At 37.9% G+C, this 16,413-nt stretch overlaps 1 protein-coding gene across 2 annotated transcripts in view; it reads right to left on the reverse strand.

Moving 5' to 3' along the window:
• Positions 1-16,413, reverse strand: part of EPHA7 (EPH receptor A7) — a 162,852-nt gene that overhangs the window by 22,480 nt on the left and 123,959 nt on the right. For both annotated transcript variants that reach the window (XM_041478116.1, XM_041478115.1), the window contains exons 8-11: positions 9,271-9,379; positions 8,519-8,574; positions 4,605-4,730; positions 326-511 (exon numbers count right to left, since the gene is read on the reverse strand). In XM_041478116.1, the coding sequence (XP_041334050.1) occupies positions 326-511; positions 4,605-4,730; positions 8,519-8,574; positions 9,271-9,379 (477 nt within the window). The remainder of the gene's footprint in view (positions 1-325; positions 512-4,604; positions 4,731-8,518; positions 8,575-9,270; positions 9,380-16,413) is intronic.

The raw sequence follows: 16,413 nt of genomic DNA on the forward strand, positions 1-16,413 counted from the left end.
TGCGTGAACAGGACTCTGGAATAATGACACTTCAGATTATATGAAAGGACATGAGAAACCTTATCTCTCTGCATGGTCTTTGAGGCTAAATGAAACTAGAAAAATAATATGTTTCAAAGTACTTCATCTTTTAATCATGCGTGCATCTGAATTTTTTCCTCAGGTTGTAGCATGAAGTAAGTATTGTTTTAGTTAGTTACGCATCAGGAGAAAATCCATTAGGAGTGTGCAGTCTGTTTAAAATTTGAATCTTTGACCAGGAATAAGGCAGAGTAATTTCTGCCATCGTGTTGTTATTTGACTGACAGATCGAGGTGCTGCTTACCTCTGGTAACGACTCCTTCTAGGTGAACCACGTTGGGATGGTCAAACTGTCCCATGATGCTTGCTTCACACAGAAAATCTCTCCTCTGCTTTTCAGTGTAGCCAACTTTCAGAGTTTTTATGGCTACTGCAACGTCTCTCTTGCCAGGAAGCTTTAGACGCCCACTGCACACTTCACCAAACTCTCCTAAAATGAAGTAGATCAATGCTGAATTACTCTGAATACTAGTATTTTTTTTTAGGCCTTGATTCAAACAACCACCTAAGTGTGTGTTTAAATTTAATGTGTTCATATTTGAAATTGATTACTTCAGCATGCACCTTAAATGAATTGCTGACCCCTAAGGAATAAACACTTCAGTTAAGCCAACTGACAGGACTATAATTTGAATATTTTAAGAGACTGGTTAATAATTTCTTGCATTTTTTCAAAAAACAGAAAATAAAAACTGAAGTGGCTTTCATAAGAAAACACCATTATTGAAATAGTAATACCATTCCTAAGTAAAAATGTCATTCTGCTCTACATGGTTTCCTTGCTATCTTTAGTTGCAATGGCTTTTTTTCTTTCAAAAGGCAGGTCTTGCAGAGCTGCTTTTAATTTAGCATCCTTATGCTGTTAAATGAAGCACTACATTATTACCTTCAAGCAGGATAATTTACTTTACAGATTAAGAAATGAAAGGTGTGACTTATAACAATTTTGTTACATTAAACAAACACAAGCAAATACTGCAAGTTTGCAAAAGGTTCTAAACTAACAGATGATTGGAACTTGAAGAAACCTGTGATAAAAAAGATCAAACAGCCAGCAAGAACACCAAAAAAAAAGCTCCAACAACCAAATATAGAAGACAAGTAATTGGACTCCATCGGGAAAGAGGATGGAAGCACGTGGGATGTGAAGCTGAATGGCAATATATCTACCTCACTATTAACGAGATTATCAAAGATTTAAGAATTGTCCCTTGCCTCACAGCTGTGTCACAGCAGAGAGCAAAAGTGAGATCTTCAATTTTGCAGACAAGAAGAAAAATCTCCGTGTATACATAGAAGAAGAGGGTAGTAACAGATGTTACTGAATAAAAGATTAACCACAAAAATATTTGATAATCTGGTACTTTACAAACTCATCTGGAGTTTGAGAGATATGGTTCCAAGTCCCTCCCCCAAACCAAATCAAGTCAGAAATTTCTCTCTGGCATATCTGTACATAACAGCCTTAACATTAAGCTGTTACGTACACTCAAGTATGCAGACACTCCTACATCTAAGACATGGGTAAGTGCTTTAGGATAAGTGCTGAAAAAATTACTGAACTAGACAAGACCTACACAGAGAGTTTGATTAGAGAACCCTTTTGTGAGAAACCTTGTGGGATCAGGACTTTAGTGGGCATGCACACTGGCAAGGAGAGAAGTATGCTCAAAGTTGGGCTGAATGACTCAACAGAGAGATATTGGGGTGTTTTAATGGATTGGCTGCTGTTTATGACACCATCAGTATTTGAACATTTCTGTTCTCCTATCAGCCCTAAATCAAGCTTTGGGAAAGAAGAAAGCAGTACCTGGGTCTTGGGTTCACAGTTCATCCAGAAGGGTAGAACTCTGACCATGTCTTTGACCATTTTTAACAGACTTGTTTAAGCAAACCTCCACTCAGTATGGCTTTTTTCACAACCCTGGTAGGAGATGACTGCATATAGAATCAAATTCCTGTCCCTTGCATTTTAAGCCAGCTGAATCAAGCCTAGTTCAAATTAATTCCATACACCTTGTGCTGTACCTAAGCTGATTGACCACACAAGTGCTCCTGCCTGCCTATTATCCTCATCATCCTTGGGCACTGAGCTAAGAATGCCACGAGGTACAGCTGTTACATACACAAAAACTGCTCATGTCCCTAGCTTGGTGCCTTAACCTCCCTCCTGCACTTCATTAGCAACATGGATGAGTATTAATGAATTCACCAGTCACCTCACTCACAGCTCGAGCTGCAAGAACTTCCTAAAGGATAACAATTTTCTCTAGCAACACTTTCCAAAATTGTTTCATTCCATGCCGAAAACAAGACGTGAGTATAGGAGTGTGTCTGTGTGTCTGTGATATTTCAGAGCCAGGTAATTAGGATACTTGGCACAGGAGATACTAAAAGCTTAACTCCTTTCCAGCTTTCTGTGATCTGATTTTGATTGATTTCCAAAGGCAGATCACACACACTTGGGCAAACCAGAAACTTCAACTTGTACGTTATGCATTTCAGGCCAGGATGCTAGCCAATTAACTACTTTTATTCCCAAGAAAATAGTACATTCAGCTGAAATGATGCCCAAAAATAAACTGGAAAATATGACAACAAGAGAGAGAATACTGCACAGCCGCACAGCCACTAGCTCAGCATGTCAACAAAGCAGAGGCTAAAACAAAGGATGTGTGGTATGAACAACTTAACATCGTGGACACCATATTCTGTATCTGCCAGGTGGCCACAGCGGGATGGTAATGAAAATGTTGGCGAGGAAAGCACATATCCCTCATGCAAATTGAGTACAAGCATACTTGCACCCTGTTTGTGTCTGAGAGACATGGCACTACTCAATAGTTGATGTGGCCAGCATTGCTGGTGCATATTGAGATGGCTCAGTGGCTTTTCTGGTGCTGTCACCAGCAGAAATTCCATATTCTTCTTCGATGTATGAGTTTCAAATGCTGCTTTGGGTGTGTTTGCTTCTGTTGTTCCTGGACTGCATTTCATTTCACTCCTGTTTGCTATTTACGTCAACAGGTTAAAGCCATAGCTAAACATGATACACAATATGCTTTCACCACTGCACTCCTAATTAACTTTCTTCAGATTGACTACTGACACACGTTAGTTGTTTTTGCTATCAATTATACTAATTAAAATCAAGAATAAATTCATCTGCAGTCAAGAAAATTAACACTCTGGAATGTGTCATAACAGTGAAAAAGCATTTTAAACTGTATACTCTGCAGCTCAAGTGTTTTCAGCATTTTTTTTCAGAAGGCATTAGAAAAGTCCAACTGAATATATCTTTGTGCTCTGAACTGTTGCTATACTGGTAGCTTTTTAACTCAAAGCAAAAGATGATGCTCAGCAAATTTTCTATGCTAATCTTGCATATTGTGTATCTATTAGAAGAGATGCTGCCATTCTGGCATCACTAAAATTACTAGTTAGCAAGGGCTGGATTCTTATGCTCTTACTCATCTAAGGAATAATTAGCTCAGCAGTCTGGTTAATTTCAATGGTACTACTCCTTGATTAAGACATGATTCAACATGACTGAGGTTACTTTTAAAAGGCATTGTGAATTCTAAGTGTAAAGATATTTTTACAGGTAAAACAACTTATTCTAGAGATTTTTATTCTTCTGTTTTTAAATAATATCGCAACATGTAATTTAGAGTACAAAACTACAGGGTGATTTTAAAAGAATTCTACTAATACTTATATAAAACAACGGGAAAGCAAAAGAACATTTCCTCCAGGAATCCAAAGTATTTGATATTTTTCTTACTCATGGAAACTTAATTTCACTACATGGAGTAGTGCAATAAAAATGTCACGTATCTTATTAATGCAAACAAATGAAACTGCCTTTTTAGAGCATGAACACCATGGCTTAAGTAGGTGGTAGACAGTTCAAGAGAAAAAAAAGCAATGTAGTGCTGGAGCAATTACAATCAGTCATAAGAAGTAAAACAATAACTTTTTGTATTCATAAAATATCAAGAAGAAAAATGGTAGAAGAAAAAACAGCCTTAGGGAAGATTTTGCTATACAGAAACAAGACCTTCCCACTCTCTACTTAAGATTTTGTGCTGCAGCCAGTTTTCCTTACTCATATGAACAAAGCTGCAGAGGTCAAAAAGCCCCCTTGCAAAAGGCGAGCAAGTAGAATTTGCACAAATGCCTAATGCCTTTACTCTGACAGTAAATAATAGGCAGCACAACTGGCCCACTCCCCCCAGTTCCAAATTTAACAGCAGATACTTGATTAAAAACCCATAAGCTTTCAATGTCAAGCAAGACTTTTCATTTACTCATTTATTTGCTTTTTTTCAGTTGTAGTTGGGCTTTTCCCCTATTTTTTTTACATTTTAGAAGCAAGCGTGGCTTCATTGCTCTTAACCACTCTGGCAAATTCAAAAAGTTCTTCTATTCCTGAGGTATAATTATTTGCCTGTCATTATGATGAATGAGTTTCGATCCCGGCTAAATGGAACAGTTGAATCAGGAAGCCACGGCAGCCTTACCTGCGCCAATCACACGCTCAATTTTAATACAAGAGGCATCTAGCTCCTTGGCGAATTGATGGACAGCTCTATTTGGGTCCTCGTAGGTTTCAGGGTCAATGTAGGTTTTGGTGCCTGGAAATTTAACTGTAATGATGTAAGAAAGCATGACTGTGATGAAGCAAAAGCACTTATTGTGCAGTCAGCCCAGGAATTTCATTATGCAGAGTGCTCCTTGGAAGAGTGAACCTGTTTCCGTGCCTGAGCCAGAGCCACTCTGAGAGGCAACCTTAGTTTTAGGCATCATCTGCAAGCATGCTGACACGAGTATAAACAATTCCATCTCTAAAAAATGACTAACATTAGCATCTGCATCTCCTCTTGAACTGAAAGAAATAATAAATAATGCTTAAAGGAATAAAATGCAAGGGTTGAATGGGAGTAAAAACAAAGCAGGGAAAGGATATAACACCAGCAGAGGAGGTGAAAGTTTCTTTTCCGTGTAAGGACATCGTATCCTCTTCACCCAGGATGTGTAAACAGCATTTCTTTATGTTATTTCTCTCCTCTAGTGGGATTTGAAAGGCTCTTCCACCCCCTTGAATTTGCTTAATCTACTGAATATAATATTGTTTGTAGACTGTGGCAATAGTCAAACTATTCACAGCACTCAGAAATTACAGCCTTAGGTGTATTTCTTGCACTATAATATGAACATGAGAAACACCTGCAGCCAACTTGTAAAGGCACAGGAAGGCAAAGTGGCCTCTGTGGCACAATTATCTCCCCTCTTAAGCACCTAAGTGAAAAATATGCAGCAACTTGTTTCTTGCTCATTCTTTCTCCACGCTTAGTACAGCTCAGGCAGCATAGTGCTCTGGCCAGCATGTAGTTTTTTCCCTTAGTTTGCTGATGATTCAGCTAAATTATCTTTCACTATTCTGGTCAAAGTACAAACTCCTGGAAATCTATTAATCAATCAATTTTTATGATATAAATTTGCTCACAAGGATTACACTCTTGAGCTTTAATTAAATCAGTGAATTAAAACTCAATATGAAAATGCAGAAATGTTCTTCTGTGAATTGATATAAAAAAGAACAGGATCAAAACTCAATACAAAACATAAATAATTTTCAGTTGCTTTGTATTCTTTGAATTTAACAAAAAATGTATTAAATATGAAATGATGTTGAAAAACAGCTTAGTAATCATGTGTATTTATGTTTTAGTTGGTATTAATGACCTAAATCAACAAACCATAAGAAAAATAAAAACAAACCTAGAGTAATTGTTTCAGTAATATAATGAATTTACATCCAGCAAAATTATTTCAAATGTTGCCCAGATGTTGTTATCTGTCACATAATGTATTTAAATAGATGTTCTCTTAGCTGTATTGGAAATTTGAATGCTGATATTTTTTTAAATCATAAATATTTATTTCTTACAACCAAAAAAGACTGGACAAAATGAGAATTAAGCAGCAGGTTGACCTCTGGCAGTAATGCTTTAAGGCAAGGAGATGGAGAAGGAGACATCCTCTCGTGTTTGTGATAAAGGGCCTGGACTGGAAGTAACCTTGTGAATCTCAAGTGGGCCTCTGACGGGTCTTTGTTTAAGCTGTCATAAAACATTTTGACAGGCCAAGGCTATCCTGGCATAGCAACATGAAATAATGCTGGCCTGCTTTGTGCAGACGTTGTTAGATGAAAAAGGGAGGAGGAAACCAAATATAAATCTGAATTGCTTGACTAAACTCCTCCATTGTACTTGTATCTTCAAGTGTAGCACTTGAGGTCAAAGAGAGATGAAGGGAACTGAAATGAAATATAGGATGGTCCATTAAATGCACTGCTTTAAAATCTGCTTTAAAAAATGTTTACTTGTAAGTTTTTGTTCTAAGTCAGTGCTTGTTGTAAGTTACATTTTTGAAAATCCAGTCTGGCACCTCAGTGCAGAAGAATGTTGTCTAGCTATCACAGAGCAAAAGGCCACCAAACTGCTGTTCACAGCTCTGTCACCAAGCTGGTGGCCACAGCATTGGGTTCCATCTCACTCTGTATATGGCTACCAAATTAAATTAAATGCTACACCTACAATCAACAGATGAAGGAAGACTAGTTTGGCAAGAAGTGACTTTCATCTGTTCCCATTATTTAGGAAAGACTGTGTATTCTCAATAATCAGGTTAATTTACTAGATAACCAGATTTCTTGAAAGTAAAGTGAGGGAAAGGAACACTTATAAAATTTCACCATTTCTGGATCAACTATCAATTATTAAGTAGCAACTTTCAAATTAATTAATTTACACTTTTACTGAAATGAAAAAAAAAATGTCACCAACAATGGAGAGAAGAAAATATTTAGTTAGTGTATCCCTTTTGTTTATGTACTGAAAAACAGGAATACATAGTTGATCTTTTCCTTCAAGGACATAACGGGGATTTTAAAAGTAAAAGTAGTAGCTCTTCTGGAGATGTGAAAAGCTTATAATTCATTATGAGAGGCAAATTTCAAATCCCTCACTCCCAGAAGAGCAGTATTTAAGTAAAATGAGATTTTTGAAAAATTCTTTAAAATCAGCTGCACTGCAAAGTGCACGATACATAATTCTTATCTCATTATTATTTTCCACCTTTCTGGCACAGTTTATGAATTTATTGACTAAAGCTGCAATGATGTCACTACTTAGTTTGACACTCACTGCATTTAAATAATTTAGATAGCCACACACACAAACTTAGGAAATGTGATCAATTTCCAGCTGTTTATTTCAGGGAAGAAAGGTAAAACAACCTTGATCTGATTTTGAGTGGAGCTTTGGGTAGAACTATTCATTTAAAGAGGAATGCATTGAGAAAATGCTTAGAATTTATGACTAGTGGCTACTTCATTTTCCACGTGACATTACTTTTAGATAATAGCTCATGATTTTAACATACCTAAAAGAAGCCTTATTACTTTAATTAAAAAAAAAAATCTGATGGATTTAAGACACAACTGCAATTATTGGTAGACAACAAAGTCTAAGTACAGCATAGCATGACTAAATAGCATGTACTAATTTGAGAGTGACCAGGTATGGGAGAAGACTGGCATTGTTCTGCATCAGAACTTATGTTCAGTTTAATTCTGTGATTTTTTCAATTATGGTTGCTCAAAATAATTTTGCAACTTAGTTTAACATGCTTCCTGAGATAATGACTAATTCTAAAACAGATTAAAACATTCCTCTCCCCTTACATTTTGAATTGTCATGAATCCAAGAAGGCTGTGTTTTATTGAGTTTTCCCAGGGTTCTAGTTTAAGTTGAAATGCTAGACATGATTTTAACAAGACAGGCTTTAGGTACTATTCTTAGCTAAGCAAGTGATTGTAGATCACACAACAGTAATGAAGTGGCTACCTTTCTTTTCATATTAAATATTCTATTTTTAAGGACATTATATTTTGTAAATATTGATGGTGCTACTGTATTTGCAGCAGCAGAACATAGCTTTTGAGCAGAACAGCTTAATTTTAGGGTGACGCAGTGACTCACACTTTCTTAATCTGAAGTTCACCTGCGGTAAAGATCAAAAAGTCACTCAGGCAATGGTCTCTTGAATATTGCACCTCAGAGGGATCATTAGGACAATGTGAAACATGTATTCAAAGCAACCAAAATAAAACAAAATATGCAGAATGAAAACAACAGTATACCATAGACATATATAGAAATAAAACCATCTGTGTGAGCAATGTTGACTTTAATCTGCACTCTTTTTTTGTAGGTCACATTTTTACAGTGTTTAACTTCCCACTTGCTATTTACACAGTGTTTTTGAATTTCCTATGGCATTATCTTTCATGAAGTCTTGGTTTTGGAAATATTGTCTACGCTATTGCAATTTGGAATTTTTGAAAGGGGGGAAAAAGCAAAACACTTACAATGAAAGTAAAGTTCTTCATCCCCTTCTTGATCCGCTTTGCTATAGCCACAATGCCTGGAAAGAAAGGAAAACACCAGTTTTACTAGTAAATAATGATTTACTTATCACATCTAAAGTCCTGACAAAATCAGTTCTGCAGGCTGGGATTTTCAGGCACTGAGCACCTAACTGCTGTAGGCCCTTTGAAACTTTCACCTATAATTCTATTGACAGCAGAGTTTTAAATAAATCATGAACAGTTGCAATCAAAAGGCTTTTGTATCAAATACCAGTCAGGACAGGTCTTGGAGAAAAAAATTCCAGTTCTGGTGAAAGGCTTCTACAGATAAAACAGAGGATTAAAGAACTTGAAAGTAGAACACTGTTTTACATGAGGTTATTCTTAAACTTACTGCTGTGTCTCTTTTTTTTGAATGTAAAGTCATTTAAAGGCTGATCAGATAAAGTGTCAGACTTTCTCCATGTGAGAAAACTGAACAGAAAGAGAGACTTTGAGGAGCAGAGGTAAAGAACCTGCTAGGGGTTCCTTTTACAGCACATTTACGTAGGACAAAAAGAACATCTTGATACAAGTATTTTGCCAAAGTAAGAGGACAAACCATATAATTGATAACAGGATTTAAATGAAAACTGTCCTTCATAAGAATTTTTCTGCTTCAATTTTGCAAATTACTATCCCAGGTTTGACTGTGTCTCAAGAGTTCACAAGAGTGGTGTCAGATGTGCTTACGTCCATCAAAGATGCAATACCTTCGTCCGATGATGAATCCAAACACCATGAACACCAGGATGATAGTTCCTGCCACAGCAACCACAGCTATGATAATAACAGGGTTCTGTTCACTGGAAACAGCTGTGGCTACAAACAGAGTACAGAGATGAGATTAGTTAAAAATTAATCCCTACTAAGGGACTTCAAAAATTTAAGTCAATCATCATGAATTGTAGACTGTCTACTGTTGTAGACTGCCTTTGTTTGAAACATTTGAATAAAATTTTGTTTGAAACATTGAGTAAAAAGAAGCCAAGCTGGAATTACCTTGGCCACAGTGGTGCAGCCATTACCTGAAAGCCAGCACCACTAGCATCAGTCATTTCCCCTCCCAACTCCTGCTTTGCTACACCTGTTTTGACTCCCTCCTAAAAGACGAGTCCTGGATATCCCTGTAAGGAGGGACAGTAGGAGCGTAATTCCTGACTCTGCTCCTAGCCTCCCCTCTAAAACTCATTGATATGACTTTGAGGGCTTCCAAGGAAATAGTGTCTTTAAGAAAAATGTTTGTGCTGAAACACTATTAACACAGATTTCCTAGGTAGCATATTTCAATCTCTTACTGCTATTAATCATTGTAAATGGCTATTATTACTTACCATTTGTTTCTGTTAGCAACAAAAAGGTGCTTCCACATTAATACAAAATAGAATTCTCCATGCTTCAGAGAATTTACATGCTAAAATATCCCCACTTTATTGCTCTTTTTATTCAGATATGCCAATTCTATTAATATATGCAAATGTATACATGTCACATTAATGTAAACTGAGGATGTAATACTTAGCCTGAGAAACCTTGAAGCTTGTTAAAAACATTGCTTTCCTGACATCTAATAAGGGTGACCATGTACTCAGATACATTAAGTAAGCACAGCTCTCCTGAATTCTGGAGATGCACTGGTTTGTAACAGCGAGGATCTGAACCAGAAGATGAATAGAGGATGAGACATGAGGGACTGTGTAAGTGAGAGACAGATGGAATCACAGAATCACAAAATCACAGAATCATTTAGGTTGTAAAAGACCTCCAAAATCATCAAGTCCAACCTTTGAACAAATATCACCATATCAACTAAACTACAGCAGTAAATGCGGCTTACAGTGGCACTTGGAACACCTGCCTGAGTGGCCCATTCCAATTACTAAACACCTGTTTAGTGACAAAATTCTTCCTGATATCCCCTGGTGCATCTTGAGGCTCTGTCTTCTTGTCCTTCAGAAGAGACCGACACTCAGTTTATAAGCTCCGTTCAGGTACTTTTAAAGAGTGGCTCCTCCCTGAGACTCCCATTTTTTCAGGCTAAACAACCCCCGGTCCCTCAGTTTCTCCTCATCAGACTTGCGCTGCTGCAAACTCTGTTCCTTTCTCTGGACATGCTCCAGCAACTCAATGTCCTCTTCAAAGTGAGGGGCCCAGAAGCAGATGGGGAATTCATGGTGTGGCCTCACCAGCACCAAATACAGATCAATGATCACTATCCTAATCCCACTGGTCACAGTATTCCTAAAAGAAGCCACAATGCCATTGACCTTCTCGGCCACCTGGGCTGGTTTATGTTCAGCCAGCTGTTGATCAGCACCCCCAGGTCCTTTTTCATTGGGCCACTTTCCAGCTACTCTTCCCCTTACTTGTAGTGTTGCATGAAGTTGTTATGACCCAAGTGCAGGACTCAACACTTTACTTACAAACCTCATACAGTATTCTTTGGCCCATCCATTCAGACAGTCCAGATCCCTCTATAGAACTTTCCTATTCTCCAGCAGATCGACACTCCTGTCCAACTTACTGTCGCCTGAGAGCTTATTGAGGGAGTCCAAATCATCAGTTATAACATTACACAGGACTAGCCCCATTACTGAGTTTAGGGGAACCCCAGTAGTAACCATCCACTTGCTTGATGTAGCAGCATTCACTACCACCCTCTGGGCCTAGCCATCCAGCCATTTTTTAACCAGCAAAGATTGCACCTGTTGAAGTCATGGGCTGCCAGTCTCCCCAGAAGAAGGGTGTGGAAGTCAGTATTGAAGGCTTTACTGAATTCCAGGTGGACTACAGCCCCTGAGAAGGTAACTTGGTAATAAAAGGAGATCAGGTTGATCTAGCAAGACCTGCCTTTCCAAAGCCCAAGCTGGCTGTACCTGATCCATTTGTTGTCCTGTACGTGCCCTGTGATCACACTCAAAATGATCTGATCCATAACCTTTCCCAGCACCGAGGTCAGGCTGACCTTAGGCTGTAGTTCTCCAGATCCTCCTTCCAGCCCTTCCTGTAGATGGGTGTCACATTGTCCAATCTGCAGTCGTCTGCAATCTCAGCCTTTTACCCACCCTTGGCTACATTCCTCCACATAAGAAAAGGAAGGATATTTTCCTTGACCCTCTTTTTGTTGTTAATTTTTTTATAAAAACACTTATTGTATTTTCACAGCAGTGGCCAGATTGAGCTCTAGCTGAGCTCTCACCTTCCCAGTTTTCTCTCTACATGACCTAGTAACATCCTTATATGCTTCCTGAATTTCCTGCCCCTTTCTTCCAAAGGTCAAACTTTTTTTTCCCCTGATTTTCAGTGAAAGCTCCCTATTCATCCATGCCAGTTTTCTTCCCCACTGGCTCACCTTTCAGCACAGGGACGGCCTGTTTCTCTGCCTATAAGATTTCCTTCCATCCCCTCACAGTTTGTTACACATACTGAATGCATTGGTGTAGATGCACTTCAGTTGGGTTGATTTCAACCCCAACACTGGCATGTCACCCCTAGACTCACCTCTAGTGAGCCTGGTCTTACCCCCTTCCTCTTTCAAACCTAGTTTAAAGTCCTGTCAATCAGCCCTGCAAACTCACAGGTTAGAATCCTTTTCCCCTTTTAAGATAGGTGAACCCCATCTGTCACCAGCAGGCCTGGGGCCGTGTAAACTGTCCCATGACTGAAATGAAGCCAACAGATGAAAGAGAAGGAAAAAAAGGAAAACAAACTGATAGCTGATTAACTAAATTAATGGTATGCTAATATGGTTTACTGCTGGTAACTGAACTGGAATGTCTACACCAGATTTTATGAACTCTGCAGAACAGGGCTCCTGTTACAGACTTCAGAGGTTCCCATAGAAACAAATAACACAGAATTTTCTTGGGAGAAGTAAGCCAATCAACATGATTTATTTTTTCATTGACACTGACCTGTACCAACTGTTCCCCCCAAAATAACAAACCCCCTGTTGCACTACACAGATTTAGAATACTCTGCACTGGAGGGAAATTACACACACATCATACAAACACCCCTCTAATTTTATTTCCTGAAGAAACTTGTAATTTTTCTATATTCTCTCTAATGCACAAGAGGAAGATCACACTATTCCTATAACTCTGTAACTAAAAAAGAATGCTCATCTTTAAGTAACTATAACTTTCTGAGATACACGGGTCAGTAGGATGATACTGTAGACTTGCCTACATCCCACTCATGCAGCTTTTAAGAAAACAGTGGTGATTTTCTTGTTCAAGAGCATAGGGGCATAAGTCATACAACTCAGTTCCTGAAACTTATCTAGGTCATCAAAACAGAAAATCTCAAGGAATCTCAAATTTCTGTGAAATACAGCATTTCCTTAAACTGTTTCCATCTCTCTTTGAACTTCACTGCAAACCTCACTTGGAAGTGAAGAAGAGGCAGCATCCTGGCCAGGATGTAAAGCTTTATCCATCCAAAAAAGTTTGGAAAAATCCCCAGCCCTGCCTGCCACCTAGTCCAGTAGCCAAGATAAGTGCATAGAGGCTGACATATGTGAGTGGGTTGCTCTATGTAAGTGCCTCACAGATTTTGGGTACTGGTACATTCTGGAAGCAAGCAGAAAATGTTTTCTGGGCTCTGGAAAATGTTGGGGACATGGTACACTGGCCAACTGGTAAGACAGGTGGGATGCAATGTACGATTTATTTTTATATCCTTAAAAACAAGAGGGTAGGGGGCTGATTATGGGCATGGTCTGGTACAAATTTAGTAACAGCAGTGTAAGGCATCTGCCTCTGTTCAGGTACTCTGCTGCTTCTCCTGTGCGATGAACTCAGTCTGCTGGTGTAAGGGTGAATCAGAGCACAGCTTCTGGAATGATCCCTGTGGCTTGGCAGAAACAAAGATGCTAGAGTGTTCTTAGAGGAATGATTTTGGGATGCAGAAGGTCTTTTCAGGGGGTGCATGCACAGCTACCTGTCACTGGTGATGCCACAACAGCCATAACAGGGAATCAGCACCAGGACAGGGAAGTTCTTACCTCTGCTTAAGCTGTGCTCAGAGGGCGACACAGGGAGCTGGTATTTGGGCATTCAGCTACAACTGACACCTGATCTGAGCTATCCAGTGATAGCTTTGTGGCACAATGCTTAATTTAAAGGAGTTGAATTTAAACCAGCTTTTAAATACATGTTTGTAGGAATGGGAATGCACATCTAAACACCCTGGAGGATTTAAAAAAGGATATCAGCTGAAAATGCTGTGCTGCTGCTCCAACAACCTTTTCTCACGCAAGCAACTTCAAATACACAATTTCTGGAAAAGAATTCTTGGTGAAGTTCACCATGAAAGCTTCAATGATAACTGGATCTATGTATGCCAAATACTATTTTCTTAAGTATTTCTTAAGCATGTACTTTATGCCTTCTATAAAAACTTGTAGCATTGGTATTTCAGACTTTGGAGATCAATTTTATGTATGCATAAAGCTTCAATCTTGTTTGATTTACTCTGATTCATGGAAAAAGGAAAAAGCAAAGACTTCATGCCAGGTTTTGTCAAGTGCTTCTACTTTTAACAGTAAGAGTTGTAAAGAAGTCAAAGACTGGACTCAATGACCTCAGAGGTCTTTTCCAACCTAACTGGTTCTGTGATTCTGTAAGTGAAAAGATCAGCTTCCATTACAAAAAGCAGAAGATTGTCTTTAGGTCCACTGGCTACAAACCACTTAACTTGACTTTTAAATACGTCAGTGAACCAAGAGATAGAATTGACACTTCAGTGATATTTTATGAATTTGTGTGTTTTTCTAGAGGAACTTCTGTTTCTAATAACCAGCCAGCAAAAAAAAAAAATGATTAGAGCCATTGATTGATCTGTGGCAAACACAGTGTAGAATAGAAATGGTCTGCCTTTATAAAGCATATTTACTTCCTAATTTTGAAAATTTTCCCTAAATTTCTACGCAATACTCAACATGTATGATATGGTCCAATACACGTATAATATATGTATATTTTACATATCAGATAGTATTAATATAATGGATATAGTTCCTCAAACATTGAAAAGTAGCTATACAGTTTCTATCAAAATTCAGAAAACAGCACACTATTCAAAAATCTACTTAATTAACAACACCAACCAAACAGTGCCAACCAGAGGAAGTGCCAGGACAAATCCACACAGGCAACATGACTGAATGTGGTGGCCATTATTATATTCTTGCACAAATATATAAATGTGTGCATTTTTTTCTTAAAATACTTTGACATTTTTAAAAGCTGAATTCAGAAATCCACTGGAATAATGAGAAGAAGCCAAAGCCTCTAAACTAGCATAATACAGTCTAGCGTTAACCTGCATGGTATGTCCCTTGAGATATATTTCCCAAAACCAATCCAGTAAAGGTCTTCCATTCAAATGTTAACAATAGACAAATTTGATGAGTCTATAAGTTCTGATAAAATTATAAATAAAATATAAGAAACTAATACTTTAATGTAAAACAACTTTAGAAGAGCTTAATGGAATTTGCTATCTTTTTACCAACATTTTAATTATTTCTTAAAACTCTTTATGGGAAATCTTCGATGCTTATCCTTGCTGGGAATTATATTTTATAATATTGTCTCAAGAGAATGGAAAATATGCTACTTCTAGAATTTTCTTTAATGAAAACACAGGACATTTTTCATTCCATCTCAAAGCATATAGCTGGCCTGTGACAAAAGAAACCTGCTGCGCATCCTGGCCAAGAATCTCTGTGGTTTATATGCATTTTTTCATCATCTGAGTCAGAAAAGGAGTACAGGAGAGTGGTCAGTGATGCATTTATTATAGGATTTTCTAATCCCCCATATGTTGACCAAACTCCAGTCAAAACTGTTTACCTTTGAAATCATCTTTGCTAATCTTAGCAGCTACCAGTCTGCTTACATTCAGTATGTAAAAAATACTCAGATAATTAAAGAAATATTGGGGAAATATTTTGACGTAATAATTTTAAACCACCATGGACAATAAATTATCTAATTAGCAGAAACTTATTATGACAGACTTCTAATTTGTTTTCCAGAAAACTATTCAAAATAAGAAATTAGTTCTGGCTGTACCTCAGGTTCCCTTTCAGCAAAATGGGGATTCTGCTACTGACTCTTTCTACAGATGGGAAGTGTGCTATTAGACACAGAGCTAATAATATTAATAACCGCTTACTGCTGCTATTATGATAATTACTGTTTCAATTATGTCTATTAGGTATGTGGTATTATTCATTATTTATAGTTTTTATATTCTGAGTGGGACTAAGGTGGAATCAAGACTTAACTACTGTATATTAAGATTAACCACAAGTTGTTCAGGCGACACCTGGCTGCAATTAAAGTGTGTCTGCACACAGTCTTAGGCTGCTGCGTAGGGTGCTAAGAGGGTATGGCATCCATAGCCTTTGAATTCACAGGCTATGTATTCCTATATTTCCAGCTCCCAATCTGGCTGCCCTGATGTCAAGGTCAACGTGAAGCAAACGCTCTAAACCAGGGTAACAACAGGGTGGTGGAGCTGCCAGGGATACAGTTCCTGTGAAAGGGCTCAGGGCTACCAGGTCTCACTGATGGAATAAGTTTTTTGGTTACACAGTTTATAACTTATTATATGAGCCTGAAAAGAACTTAGTATCTTTGAGATTCCCATTTCTTTACTAAACTAAATTACCAATTAATTCAAAATACACTAAAGATAGAATTATAGCTGAAGACACACACATAAACTAAACTACCAAGTTGTTGGGGTTTTTTTTGTTTTTTTTTTCAGAAAATCAAATGGAAAAAAATAGCCTAGAGAAGTCTCTGTGGGTTGAAATCTCCCTTCCTTCCCTCCCCACTTAC

Source organism: Pyrgilauda ruficollis, unplaced genomic scaffold (assembly GCF_017590135.1).
Source record: "Pyrgilauda ruficollis isolate IOZ18807 unplaced genomic scaffold, ASM1759013v1 scaffold43, whole genome shotgun sequence".
Lineage (NCBI taxonomy): Eukaryota > Metazoa > Chordata > Aves > Passeriformes > Passeridae > Pyrgilauda > Pyrgilauda ruficollis.